Raw genomic sequence first — 13417 nt, 5'->3', positions numbered from 1 at the left:
AGGACTTTAGGACTAGCCTAAACAGCTCTAGGACTTTCTTTCCTAAACACATACCATTCATTAATTCAACAAATCTTTATTAAGCATCCACTATGTGCCAAGCACTATGCTAGGTCCTGGGAATAGCCAGGTACGGTCCCTGACTTTGCAGGCTCACAGTTTGATAGAGTCAGATGTTAACCAAATAATCCAAAAAATGGCAACTGGAACAATCAGTGTGGAGAGGCATGAGGAACTATGAGAATAGAGTGCAGGAGTATTTCCCCCCAGCCAGGGAGATCAGGAAGGACTTTTGGGAAAAAGTGAAGGGAGAGTAAAGAGAAGGGAGGGCACTGACAAGAGTATGTGTGAAGGCCTTGCAATCAAAGTCCCCAGAAAGAAGAAGGGCCCTTCATTCCTGTGCCCCACCTGGATTTTGATATGCCATGAGAGAGGTATGGTAAGCACATCTTAATGCCCAAAGCAGGACATCTGATGACTCTGCCCTGGAATGATTCCACTCATTCCTTCATCTCCTCCTCCAGAAAGGGAAACAGACACAAAAAGAGAAGAGGAATTACAGGCTTAGGCTTGAGATTACACTACAGAAAACAAGCCCCATGTTACCAAATCCTCCAGGGTGAGAGATTTCTACATTTGCCTAGCTGGAGCCTGGAGCCTCACTAGACAGAAAGCCTTCTCCTCTGAGCCTGCTCTACCATGCACCTCCTTCTTCTCCCGATCCAGCCCTGACCTGTCCCACTCCCTGGAGCTAGCATGTCTGCCTCCACAGCTGCCTGGAGTGTGTGTGAGGTGAGTACTTCAGGTGTCTGCCAGCCGACCGTGTGGGTGGGTATAGCTGTCTGTTTTGCACATAACCTCCATCAGTGTTTAGGGGGGGTCTCTCTTCTCTGTCCACTGGGGGGTTTCCAGTTCCTCCTGCACAGACACCAAAGTTCCAAGGTTCTTCCTTTCTGAAGAAAAGGAATTAAGGGCCCTATGTAGGAGGGAGCAGGCCTCTTTGTAGCTGTGCCTCCTCTGGAGCTGGGACCAATGGGGTTAAGTTTCAGACTTGCTCTGACCCACTTTCCTCCCTGTGCCCACATCCCCTGGGGCAAGGGTATTGGGTGGGGCCAGCCTGGCACCCCTGCACCCACACCTGGGACTTCCCCTGGATGGAAACTCCCATAACCCAGGCATCCTGCCTCCCCTGCCAACTCCCACCAACTGCCTGAGTTCTGTTCAGCTTCAGTCTGATCTCCCTGTCTGCCAGTCTTCAGCCAAACTACATCCCTGCCCCAGCTCTAAGGGGCACCAAGGATGTGTGCCCACCCTTTGGGGCCATCTTTGATGTCTGACTGCCCCTTCTGGTGGATTCCTTTGAAGAAAAGATGTGGAAATTGATTGTTCACAGTCAGTTACAGATCAAACTCCTTGTTCTACTCTTCCCCCCACCTTCTCATTACTGCACTTGACTAGTCTTAAAAAAAAAAAAAGAAGAAGAAGAAGATGTGGGTCTACAGGGAGGGGGTTGTTGGGAAACTATCCTTTGTTGAGCACCTACTTTGTGCCAGGCATTGTAATAGGCATATACGTTATCTTATTTAATCCACATGACAGGATAGTCCAGAGGGCTAGCACAATTATCATCCCCATTCCATGGAGAAGGGAGCTGAGAACCAGAGAGGTTAAGTGACTTGCCCAATATCACACAGCCAGGAAGTAACAGAGCTCAAATGGGAACCCAGATCTTGGTGGTCCTGAGCTCTCTTCACCATAGCAGGCTGGCCGGTTGGCTCAGATGGTTAGAGCACAGGCTTGTAACACCATAGCAGGCTTCCTCCTCTTCTCCTGTAGCTGCCCACCCCTTTGTGGGATGAGAGACTTGGGAAATTCAATTCAATTCAATTCAGCAAACATTTATTGAGCATCTGTTATATGCCAGGCACTGATAGGTGCCAGAAATAAAGAAAAGGTCGCTGTCCTTGAGGCCTGGTGGGAAAGATGGGTATATGAACTAGGAAGTGTCTATCTTCAGCGTAATGATCTGAACACGGTGCCATGGAGCAGAGAAGGGAGCAGTACTTTAATTTCCTCTTTCTGTACAGAGTATATAAATATATTATGAACAGTATACAGAATAAATTGAAATAAGTGGATACCTATTTAACTGCTATCCAGGTCCAGCAAGAAATGGAGTATTTCCTGCACTCCATTAGTTCCCCATGCAGCCCTTCCACGATTCCCTCCCTCCGCTAAGAGACCACCATCCTGACTTTTGCAATAATTGTAAACACATGGAATTCCTTGTTTTTCTTTATAGTTTTAGCACTTATATATGTATCCCAAAACAATACTGCTCAATTATGCCTGTTTTTGTGACTTATAGAAATAAATGATACTGTATTACTCTTTTCTGTCTTTTTTGCTCAACTTTTTGTTTGTGAGATATATACAACTTGTTGCATTTAACTGTCTTTTTATGGTTGCATAGCATTCACTGCATGAATATACCACAGTTTATATTTTTTACTCTACTTTGTTGGATGTTTGAGTTGTTTTTAATTTGGGCTATGTATTAGTCTGTTTCTGTTGCTTATAACAAAATACCTGGGTAATTTATAAGAAAACAAAATTTATTCCCTATAGTTCAGAGGCTGGGAAGTCCAAAGTCCGAGGAACACATCTAGCAGTAGCGACGGTGACCCAGGGGTCTCACATTGCAAGATGTTGGAAGCAGAGAAAGAGAGACTAACCTCCTTATTCACTCTCCTGTTAAAGCCCTCAACCACACCCTTGACCACCATTTTTAATCCATTCACTAAGACATGGTCCTACAATCAATCACCTCTTCAAGGCCTCACCTTTCAATTACCATAAGAGGATTTCCCACCCTCAAAAGTTACAGTGGGGATTAAGTTTTGGGGAGACATCCAACCCAAGGCAGGCTATCATAAATGGTGTGGCTATGAACATTCTTGAACATGTACATTCACACAAGAGTTTTTCTAGGATATAGAACTAAGAGTCAAACTGTACATATAGGTCCAATTTTATCAGATAACACCAAACTGTTTTCCAAAATGGTTGTACCAGTTACACAGGAAGCAGAACATTTTCACCAGTGGCAGGCATGGGACTAAGAAGACCCATATACTTTCTTACCTAAAACCCTCAGTGGTTTTCTCTTTCTGCCTGGAATAAAATCCAAGTCCCTGCCTAGGCTCACAAGGCCCTGTGTGATGGGACCTCTGCCTTATTCCTTGACCTGTGCTGTTATGGTTCCCTCAGCCCACGGCACTTGCTGTCCCCACTACCTGGAATATTCTCCCACTAGATATTTCCATGGCTTGCTCCCTCACTTCCTTCAGGGCTTTGCCTCAGTGACACCTTCCCTGACCACTGAATTTTGGATTGCAACCTCTAGCATTCCTTATCTTTTTCGCAGCTTTCTCCATAGCCCAGCCACCTGGGTTCCATTTTAGCCTCAGGCAGCTCTCCCTTCTCTGCCAGGGATTGCCAGACAATATCTCCCCCAAAGTCCATAAGGGCTGTCATACGTGTTTGGGGGTGTCTAGCTGCCCCTTCTGATTGATCCACCTCCCTGTGATAAAGAGAATAGCCATTCTTATGCTCTGAAATAAGTAATTTGTTTGTTTACCTGTTTGTTTTTTGTCCCCATCCTGCCCCACCCCTCACTTTTTTTTTTTTTTTTTGGTCGTTTTTTCGTGACCGGCACTCAGCCAGTGAGTGCACCGGTCATTCCTATATAGGATCCGAACCCGCGGCGGGAGCGTCGCCGTGCTCCCAGCGCAGCACTCTACCGAGTGCGCCACGGGCTCGGCCCCCCACCCCTCACTTTTATGGGAGCTCCATAAGAGCAGAAACCCAACTATCTTGTTAACACTACCAAGACCAGTGCCTAATGCATAATAGGCCCTCAAATAATAGTTGTCCAGGCTGGCTGTCAGTCTCCCAGAGACAGCTGGGCACTCCTGCCTCCACACCTGGAACTTGCTTTCTCTGGAAATTCCCAGAACCCAGGCATCTTACCTCCCCTGCCAGATCCCAGCAACATCCCTGACTCAGTCTCTCAGAGCCCTGCTGCTGCTGCTGCTGCCTCCCTAAATGCCCTCTGGATGCTGTTTGGTGGCTTAAAGCAGCATCTCTGGTCTTCAGGGTTGGAGAGACTCAGATATGTGTCAGGGGCCTAAAGCACAAGAAATCCTTTTTGATTGAATAAAAGGGAAGATTTCAGAGATGATAGGACATCCCAGGTGGAGAAGAAAGGGCACTCCAAGCAGAAGGAACAGTGTGAACAAAAGTACATGACTGACAGCATGTAAGTGTATAGCTTTTATATATATATATATGTATTGGGGGGATGGGGGCAGCTAGCCGCTATAGGGATCCAAACCGATGACCTTGGTGTTATAAGGCTGCGCTCTAAACAACTGAGCTAACTGGCCAGTCCCCATGTCATATTTGAAGAACGTGTTCTGGTCTGGAGTAGTTGGAGGGTTTTCTGTGGAGGGGAAGGTGGCAGGAGGGTGTTGCCCAGCAGATCTGAAAGGGGAGGGCTGGATGGAGAGGTCTGAGCTCCCTGCAGGATCAGCAAGGCTCAGTGTGTCTTAGGTTTAATCCTGCCCCCCACAGTCTACCCTCCTACTCCACCCCTGCCCTCCCCTTCACCCAGCCCCCAGCCTGGCCACTCCTGCAGCTGAATGGACTTCTCTCTGGGCCTACGCTTGGGGCCTCGGAACAAGAAAGCTGCCCACCAAGAGCCCCCTACACCCTCTGGGCATGGCCCACCAGGTGCCCCTCCTTGTCTGCCCTGTCCGCCTTCTGCCTGCGCCTGCCCCTGCCCTGGCTGTCCCCCTCCCACCTGTTCCTGCACTGTCTGTCCCTCTTACACAGCTGCCTGCCCTTCCTGTCCCAGCCTCCCTGGCCCACCTTGCACCTGCTCTTGCCCTCCCTGCCCTGCTTGTCCTCCCTTGACTTGTCCCCAAACCTCCTGTGTCCCATGCTCCGGTCCATCCATGACCTGCTGCCATCCCTCATCTTGCCCCATTTACCCTTGCTCCAGGGGCCGAGCTGCCTGTTCGAGCTCCCGCTTTGGCTGTAGTGATAGCTGCAGCTATGGCCGAGGGGCTGCCTGGGGGCCTCCAGGCTCCGTTGGCTGTTGCAGGTGCCACTTCAGGAGACAACGCACTTCTCAGTGGCGCTGTCTGATAGTCTAGGTGGACTGTTGCCCCCTGACAGATTGTCTCCTGGAGCACTTCTGAAGCTACTTCATCAGGCAGGGAGGCAGGAGCTCTGGGTAGAGTGGGGAGAGGAATCAGCTGGACCCCTTACTCAGGCAGGTAGAGGCAGCAGGCTGCTCAGAACACCCCTCTGTCCAGTCCTGGGGGGGTGACAGGAGGATCTGCTTTGAAGTTAGTTTCTTGGTGTGCTCCTGCTGGCTCCAGAGCCTCCTCCTCTGCAACTTCTGGAATGGAAAGTGTACTTCTCAGAGCCTTCCCATGGCCCCTGAAGGTGAGCAGATTGACCATCTCTTCCCTTCTACTCAGCCTCCATTGGAGTCTCCTCTGCAGTTCACATGGATAAGATGGACTCTTCCTCTAGAGGAGGTACAGGGTCCTTTGGCCAGAGGCCACTTCTTGCCCCTTGGACCTCCACTCATATCCCATATTGACCCAAGAGTCTCTGGACCCCTGACCTCTCACCTTGAGTCAGGCAGAGAAGGTCAGTGTCCCCTGGACCAGAAAAGGAGGCTGAGCAGAGGGTTCCTGGCTCCTCCCTCCCCTTGAATATCCTTACATCCTTCATGGTCCTTTGCTTCTAGCCAGGAACCCTCTACCTGGAAGTCTCGTCTTTCAAATCTCTGAGAGCTTGCCCAGCCTCATGACCTCAATCTTGCAGCAATAATCCCATCTGTGACATCCATGCTCATCTGGCCTGGGGATGAGGGATGCCATACACACATAGCTACTCCTAAATCTCCTGTCCCTGGGGGTGGAGCTGGGAGATGGGGGAAGCCATCAAGAGACAGCTGGAAGTGAGAGATTCAGGTATCTTCCTGGGACTAGCTCCTAGGCTGAGGGCCCCTAAGCCCTGCTCCACATTTTTCAAGTTCTCTGGCTCCTGCACTAATCTCTTTCAATCTTCTTTTTCTTAGCCTCCTTCTCTAAGACCCTTTGTTCTTTTTTCTGTCTTTGTTTCTTTTCTTTTTTTTCTTCCCCTCCCCTGTTTATTTTCCCCTCTATCTTTCTACTTACTTCACTCTCTCCCTTTCCGTTTCCTTCTCTCTATCACTAGGACATTTTGCCTTCACCTAATTTATACACCTCTTTCCCCCATCTCTGTCTCTCTCTTTCTCCCTCTATTTCTCCTTCTAATTTAAAATCAATTTAACATTATGTCTTTTCCTTTCCACCTTTCCTATGAATCAACTCATATTTCTCTGCTTTTCTGTCCTATGCTACTTCTTAGTGTACTTCATTCTTGACCTCTACTGTTTCAATTTGCCTTTCTGTCTTTGTCTCTCTTCCTGTCTCTATGTCTAGGTGTTTTTTTCACATCCTATCTCTCTCTGCCTCCCCATATCTGGCTTGCTTCTTCCTCCCCATCTCTCTATCTCTACATATCTCTCCTGCAGCTGTCTGCACACCAGGGCACACCAGGCCTGTGCCGTGTTCATTTCATTGCTGCCCAAGGGCCAGGACACTGAGCTCTCTAGTGTGTCTGTACTACACACAGTCCATGGTCTGGAGTAAGCGAGGGGTGGACACAATTACCAGAATAGCCCGTCCTTTCCCCAACCACTATTCAGACCATCCACCCCTGCTCAGGTCTAAGCCCAAACCTTTTAAAAAATGATGCTTCTCCCAACTTATTATTCTGAAAGTTGACAATTGAAAAGAAGAATTTATGCTTCCTGTCCTGCATAAACTATATTTCAGGATAGCCAGATAACTCTAATTGGTGGAAACAACTTTTTATTTACAGAAGAATTTCAGCTAATGTGGAAGGAATATGGAATTAGAAAAATTGCCATTTTGCTACTCCTAATGAAATAATTGATCAAAGCAAGGATCATCAATGGATAAAACCAAAAATGATAGTTAATGGAGAACTTTACAACAGAGGAATTGAGCTGCCACCACCTGACCCCACTGAAGAATCTTAGCATGACTAAAAGTGACACAACCAGACTCCTTGTACCTCCTGATTTGAAGCACTCTGAAGCAGCACCATCGGTGAAGGATTCTTGCCAAAGAAACACAAAACTGAACATGAATTTTTATTTATTTATTTATTTTTTGGCAGCTGGCCAGTACGGGGATGGAATCCTGGACCTTGGTGTTATCAGCATCACACTCTAACCAACTGAGCTAACTGGCCAGCCCTGAACATGAATCTAATCAAACCTCTAGTGCTAATTTCTATTTAACAGGAAATACAGGGGATGGAGGAACAAATTAAATGATACGATGAGGAAGTAAGTAGAAACATCCAGAATGTGGGATATTTTAAAGGAAATCTGACCCAATTTCTTCAACTAGTGAACGGCTGGGGGAAAAACGTAAGAGAGGACTTGAAAGACAAATACCACATGAAACATGTGGACCTTGTTTTGTTCCTCATTTGGACAACCCAAATATCTGAAAAAGAGATTTTCAGATAGTTGAGGACATTTAATGATGGACTGGTTATAAATGATACCAAGGAGTCAGTGCTAACTTTGTTAGACATAAAAATGGCACTGGGTTATGTAAGAGAAAGTCTTTATTTCCTAGAAACATAAGCTGAAATATGGAGTGACCTATTTATTTTTAAATATTTCATCAGAGAAAACAAGACAGAAAGAAAGGGAGTTGAAGGAACAAATGTGACAAGATCAATAATGGTTGAATTAAGTACGTGGGTATTCATAGAACTATGCTCTCTAACTTTGTATATGTTTGAACATTGTTTTTTTTTTTTTTAAAGATGACCGGTAAGGGGATCTTAACCCTTGGCTTGGTGTTGTCAGCACCACGCTCCACCAGTGAGCTAACAAGCCATCCCTATATAGGACCCGAACCCGTGGCCTTGGTATTATCAGCACCGCACTCTCCTGAGTGAGCCACGGGCCGGCCCTTACGTTTAAACATTTTCATAATAGAAGTTTTAAATGATGCTCTTCTGGTAAGCACGGTTCCTGGTAGATCACAGAATGTCCTCCCCACCTGCCCTGAAAGCCAGGACTTGCTCCATGGCTCTCCACACGTAGATCCCAGCCCTCCCTTCCCTCTACCAGAAGCATGTCTTAAGAGGCGGATTGCGCTCACAGACTGCCCTTTACCTCTCCAATCCTCTGCTGGCAAATTCCTCACGTTTAGGACCTTCCCCAGCTGTGCTTCACAGCTTTGATGGGCCAGGGGAACCTTAAAGAGTGCACATATTTTAAATAAGTCCTACAATAAACAAAGATAATCCAAAATAATGTAATCTTGCTTTTGGTCTCTATCAGGTACTTCTGAGCAAAATGCAACGTAATAACGGTAGAAAACTGGTCTCCATCGTGTGAAACAGAGGCAAGAAATGTAAGGTCATCCTGTCCTATCCACTACCTGCATCCAGAATGAACTCTAACCCCAAAGAAAAGACCACCAAGAACTTAGAGACTTGCTGTCATGAGTTCAAGGGGTCTCCATTCCCTCATTTATTGAGTGACCTTGGTAAATTCATGATTTTTGAATCTTACTGTTTCTAGATGAAAGCATGGAAACATTACCTGTTTCTACCCTGCAGTAGTTTTCCAGCTAGGTATGAAGACACTTTGGAACTTGCAGGACATAAATTAGCTGTTTATTGTAAGAAAGTATTCCTCCAGTGGTAATCCCAGACCCTCTCATCCTATACTCTGAAAGCTTTAGTATAAAGAAAACCAACTTTACTAATCACCTGTACAGGTAGGTGAACTCATTTAATCTCAGAAACCACGTGAGCACAGAATTGGAAGGATCTAGGTCCCAGTTCTGACTCTACCTCTTGCCATGTAATTCTGGACATGTTACCTAACCTTTCCACCTCTGGGGGACAGTATTTACCTCATGGTTTGTTGTGACAGTTAAATGAGATCATTTATAGCAGTTGGCCCAGGACTTCTTAAAACAGAGCTTAGGTATATAATAACTGTTAAATGTTAACAGTTGGTATGAACCAGTACTTTTTACAGGAATTTATATGGGTTAACTTATTTATTCATAGAATATTTATGGAATGTTTATTACATACCAATGACTGTTTTAAGTATTGGGAATACAGGTGAACAAAACAGATTAAAATTTGTAAGGAGAAGAGATACTAAATAAACAAATAAAATACATAGTGTGCCAGATCGTGTTCAGTGTTGTGGAGAAAAAGCAGTGAAGGAGAACAGAGAATTGGAAAGAAAGCAGGTAGATTACTGTGGTGGATGTGGCTGTGTTGCTATTTCAAACTGGAGGGTCAAGGAAGGCCTCTCTGTAAGGTGACATTTGAACAGAGAACTGGAGGAGGTGAGGGAGGGAACCACGTGGATATCTTGAAGAAGAACCTTACAGAGAACAGTGTGCAAACAAAGGCCCTGGTGATGGCCAGTATTAGGTGGAGTAGGAGGTTGAGTGGTAAGAGATGAGGTCAGAGGAGCAGAGGGCCAGAGGACAGAGGGTTTTGTAGGCCATTATAAAGATTTTTGCTTTTACTCTTAGTGAAATGGGAAGCCATCTGAAGGTCTGTCGTGAGGAGATAATACTGAGGCTGGAGAGAGATTACATAACTTTCCCAAAGCAAAACAGCTCGTAAATAGCAGAAGGTGGGAATTCAGCTCCAGGCTGAAATCTTAACCCTGTGCTTCCACTGACCTTTAGCCTTCCTCATTTGGCCACTGCTCTCCTATGACTTCAGACAAAGGAACTGGGACACTGCGAAGTTATGTGGCTTGCCCAAGGCTACACAGCTGGTGACAGGGGTAGAATTGGAGCCTTAGTCTGCCTACAGCCCAGGTTCTCTACACCACACCTCCTCCCTCAGGTGTCTAAACCACACTGACTTCTTGCCTGGAAGTCACTACAGTGGGAGAGGAGGCAAACCGGGGAGCCCGTCTCGACTTAATGGCAGCGATGTCCCTTAGGAAACTCCAGCCCCTGGCCCTGCGGGACCGCGAGCATCTTTCCTAGGCACGGCACGGTGGGAAAGAGAGAAAATGGGCCTTTACTCCAGGGTGGCCCCGCAGGTATCCACGAGTCGGAGAAGCGGGTGTCACGGGAGGGCAGCTGACGAGGATCGACCAGGAACAGCAACCGCCGCCGCCTCTGCTAGCCCCCTTCCCCATCCCACCCCAGGCGTCGGGAGTTCTGAGCCCGGGTGGGAGCAGGAAGGCAGGACGGGGGCGGGGTTTCAGCGCCGCACCCGTCACGTGACAGGACCATCATGGCGGCGGCCAGAGGCCTTCCCGACTCCCGGAAGCAAGCTGTGAGGGGCGGGCGCGTTGTTGGAACCCGAGCCGGAGCCGGAGCGGGGAGGGCGGCCGGGCGGCCTGGAGCCGGACGTGTCCGGAGCGTCCCCGCAGACCGGGGCAGCAGGTGAGACGGGGTCTGCGCGAGGCGCGAGCGGGTGTGACGGCGCTGGACTGGGGCTAGGGAGCGCGAGGGGGGTGCCCGTGACCTGGAGGAGGGAGAGTCTGAGATGCACGCGCCTGACCCTGAAGCAACTCAAGAGGCTAGCGCGCGCGGGAAGGATGCCCGGGACAGATGACACTGAGGGCAAAAACGGGCTCCCCAGCCGGGATGGGAGGTAATAGAAGGAAGTGTGCATTAGCTGTTGTGGAAGAGGGCAGCAGTACCTTTAGAACTTGCAGGACCAGGACTATAAGGGACTCCCTCTTTGCTCTGTCAGTCAAGGGTGGGATGAATGCTCAGTCCTCTCCCCTCTTCTCTTACTCCTCCCTGCCTCACAGTGCCTTAGGAGACAGCTCCGGCGGGGCCACTCCTCCCACCCACCCAACTAGTCCCTCCGGTCTGAGCTCTGGGGTAGTAGAATTGGCAGGGGGGTTGGGTGGAGCTGCCTCTGCTTAAACACCCAGCCCCTTGACTTTGTTACCCGGACTATGGATGTGATTCTGATCACCCCCGCCCTCCGCCCACTTTCCCCAGGTCGTCCGGGAGCCCACCATGCTGGTGACTGCCTACCTTGCTTTTGTCGTCCTCCTGGCCTCCTGCCTGGGGTTGGAGCTGTCAAGATGCCGGGCAAAACCCCCTGGAAGGGCCTGCAGCAATCCCTCCTTCCTTCGGTTTCAACTGGATTTCTATCACGTCTACTTCCTGGCCCTGGCAGCTGACTGGCTCCAGGCCCCCTACCTCTATAAACTCTATCAGCATTACCACTTCCTGGAAGGTCAAATTGCCATCCTCTATGTCTGTGGCCTTGCCGCCACAGTTCTCTTTGGCCTAGTGGCCTCCTCCCTCGTGGATCGGCTAGGTCGCAAGAAGTCTTGTGTCCTCTTCTCCCTCACTTACTCTCTCTGCTGCTTAACCAAACTCTCTCGGGACTACTTTGTGCTGCTGGTGGGCCGAGCCCTTGGTGGGCTGTCCACAGCCCTGCTCTTCTCAGCTTTCGAGGCCTGGTACATCCATGAGCACATGGAGCGGCATGACTTCCCTGCTGAGTGGATCCCAGCTACCTTTGCCCGAGCTGCCTTCTGGAACCATGTGCTGGCTGTAATGGCAGGTGTGGCAACTGAGGCTGTGGCTAGCTGGATGGGGCTGGGGCCTGTAGCACCCTTTGTGGCTGCCATCCCTCTCCTGGCTCTGGCTGGGGCCTTGGCCCTTCGCAACTGGGGAGAGAACTATGACCGACAGCGTGCCTTCTCAAGGACCTGTGCTGGAGGCCTGCGCTGCCTCCTGTCAGACCGCCGTGTGTTGCTGCTGGGCACCATACAAGCACTGTTTGAGAGTGTTGTCTTCATCTTTGTCTTCCTCTGGACGCCCGTGCTGGACCCACATGGGGCCCCGCTGGGCATTGTCTTCTCCAGCTTCATGGCAGCCAGCCTACTTGGCTCTTCCCTGTACCGCATCGCCACCTCCAAGAGGTACCACCTTCAGCCCATGCACCTGCTCTCCCTTGCTGTCCTCATCGTTGTCTTCTCTCTCTTCATGTTGACTTTCTCCACCAGCCCAGGCCAGGAGAGTCCAGTAGAATCCTTCATAGCCTTTCTACTTATTGAGTTGGCCTGTGGGCTATACTTTCCCAGCATGAGCTTCCTGAGGAGAAAAGTGATCCCTGAGACAGAACAGGCTGGTGTACTCAACTGGTTCCGGGTACCCCTGCACTTACTGGCCTGCCTAGGGCTCCTTGTCCTCCATGACAGTGATCGAAAAACAGGCACTCGGAACATGTTCAGCATCTGCTCTGCTGTCATGGTAATGGCTCTGCTGGCAGTGGTGGGACTCTTCACCGTAGTAAGGCATGATGCTGAGCTGCGGGTGCCCTCAGCTACTGGGGAGCCCTGTGTCCCTGAGCTCTAACCCTGTTCCAGGACAAGTGGTCTGGGATGGACTCTTGAAACCCACCTCTCCAGGGTTGTACAGATCTCTCTGTGACTGACTTTGTGGCTCTTTCTCCTGCAGCCCCTCCTGCCAGTGCTTTGTGTTGGGGAGAATATGGGGGTGATGGACTGCAAAGAAGATGCCAAAAGTTGCCTCTGTGTTACATCTTTCCCCTTCCCATTTAAAAATAAACACTTTCAACTAATCATTGATTTGATTTATTCATTATTACTTGTACCCACATCAGTAGTTTCTGGTGAGTGGACAGCTGGAGGTTTTGAGATAGAGGTGGGATTACAAGCAAAAGGTTTGTATTTCTAACTTCTCCAAGATGTCTCTAGCTCAAACTGAGAGCTGTGGATTTGCCTCTCAGCAGATATGGGTGGGAAGAGCCTGAGACTTCCTAGGTCCTCCATATGTCTCTACTCTGGGACAGGCGAGTTGATCTCTGGAGCATGTGGGTAAATACACAATATGCCAAGCCACTGAGCAAAGATTCCAGGGGCTTAGGCTGCTGCTATGACCACCCCTTAGGGTAAACCCAGCGCCCTTTCTGCAGGAATAAGCTTGCAGCTCAGCACACGCATGCTGCCTGCCTTCTGCCTCTGTGGATATGCTTGCACCATTTGTCCAGCAACATCGGGCTCACCAGGTCCTGTGTTCCTACCTGGAACCCAAGTGAAGGGTTATCAAGGGGAGAGAATAGTGAATGCCTGAGGGACCGGGACATCTTGTCTGTACCTGACTCTTCCCCACCCAGCCTGAGTGAAGGTGAGGGAGCCATCAGGGCAGGAAACAGTACCAGTGGGAACACCAGTTCTGTGGGCCCCTCCCTGCCTCGCCTCTGATTGTATCTGTCTTCGCTC

General features: G+C 49.2%; 2 protein-coding genes across 3 annotated transcripts; both read left to right on the top strand.

The window, feature by feature from the left end:
• Positions 1 to 4703: 4703 nt before the first annotated feature.
• On the top strand, positions 4704 to 5219 carry LOC134360459 (sperm mitochondrial-associated cysteine-rich protein). Its single transcript, XM_063074876.1, has one exon. It carries the CDS (start codon positions 4704 to 4706, stop codon positions 5217 to 5219), a length of 516 nt encoding a protein of 171 aa, XP_062930946.1.
• Positions 5220 to 10431: 5212 nt separating this feature from the next.
• Positions 10432 to 12738, top strand: MFSD5 (major facilitator superfamily domain containing 5). 2 transcript variants are annotated; one of them, XM_063075893.1, is made up of 2 exons: positions 10432 to 10589; positions 11160 to 12738. In XM_063075893.1, exon 2 carries the CDS (start codon positions 11178 to 11180, stop codon positions 12528 to 12530), a length of 1353 nt encoding a protein of 450 aa, XP_062931963.1. In that variant the 5' UTR covers positions 10432 to 10589; positions 11160 to 11177; the 3' UTR covers positions 12531 to 12738. The 2 variants fall into 2 exon arrangements, with proteins under 2 accessions (XP_062931963.1, XP_062931964.1); XM_063075894.1 differs by lacking the exon at positions 10432 to 10589 and adding an exon at positions 10740 to 10800.
• Positions 12739 to 13417: the final 679 nt, after the last annotated feature.

This window comes from Cynocephalus volans, chromosome 12 (genome assembly GCF_027409185.1).
Source record: "Cynocephalus volans isolate mCynVol1 chromosome 12, mCynVol1.pri, whole genome shotgun sequence".
NCBI classification, from domain to species: Eukaryota; Metazoa; Chordata; class Mammalia; order Dermoptera; family Cynocephalidae; genus Cynocephalus; species Cynocephalus volans.
Note: the sequence above shows the minus strand (reverse complement) of the source record. Positions and strands in the feature narration are given on the sequence as shown.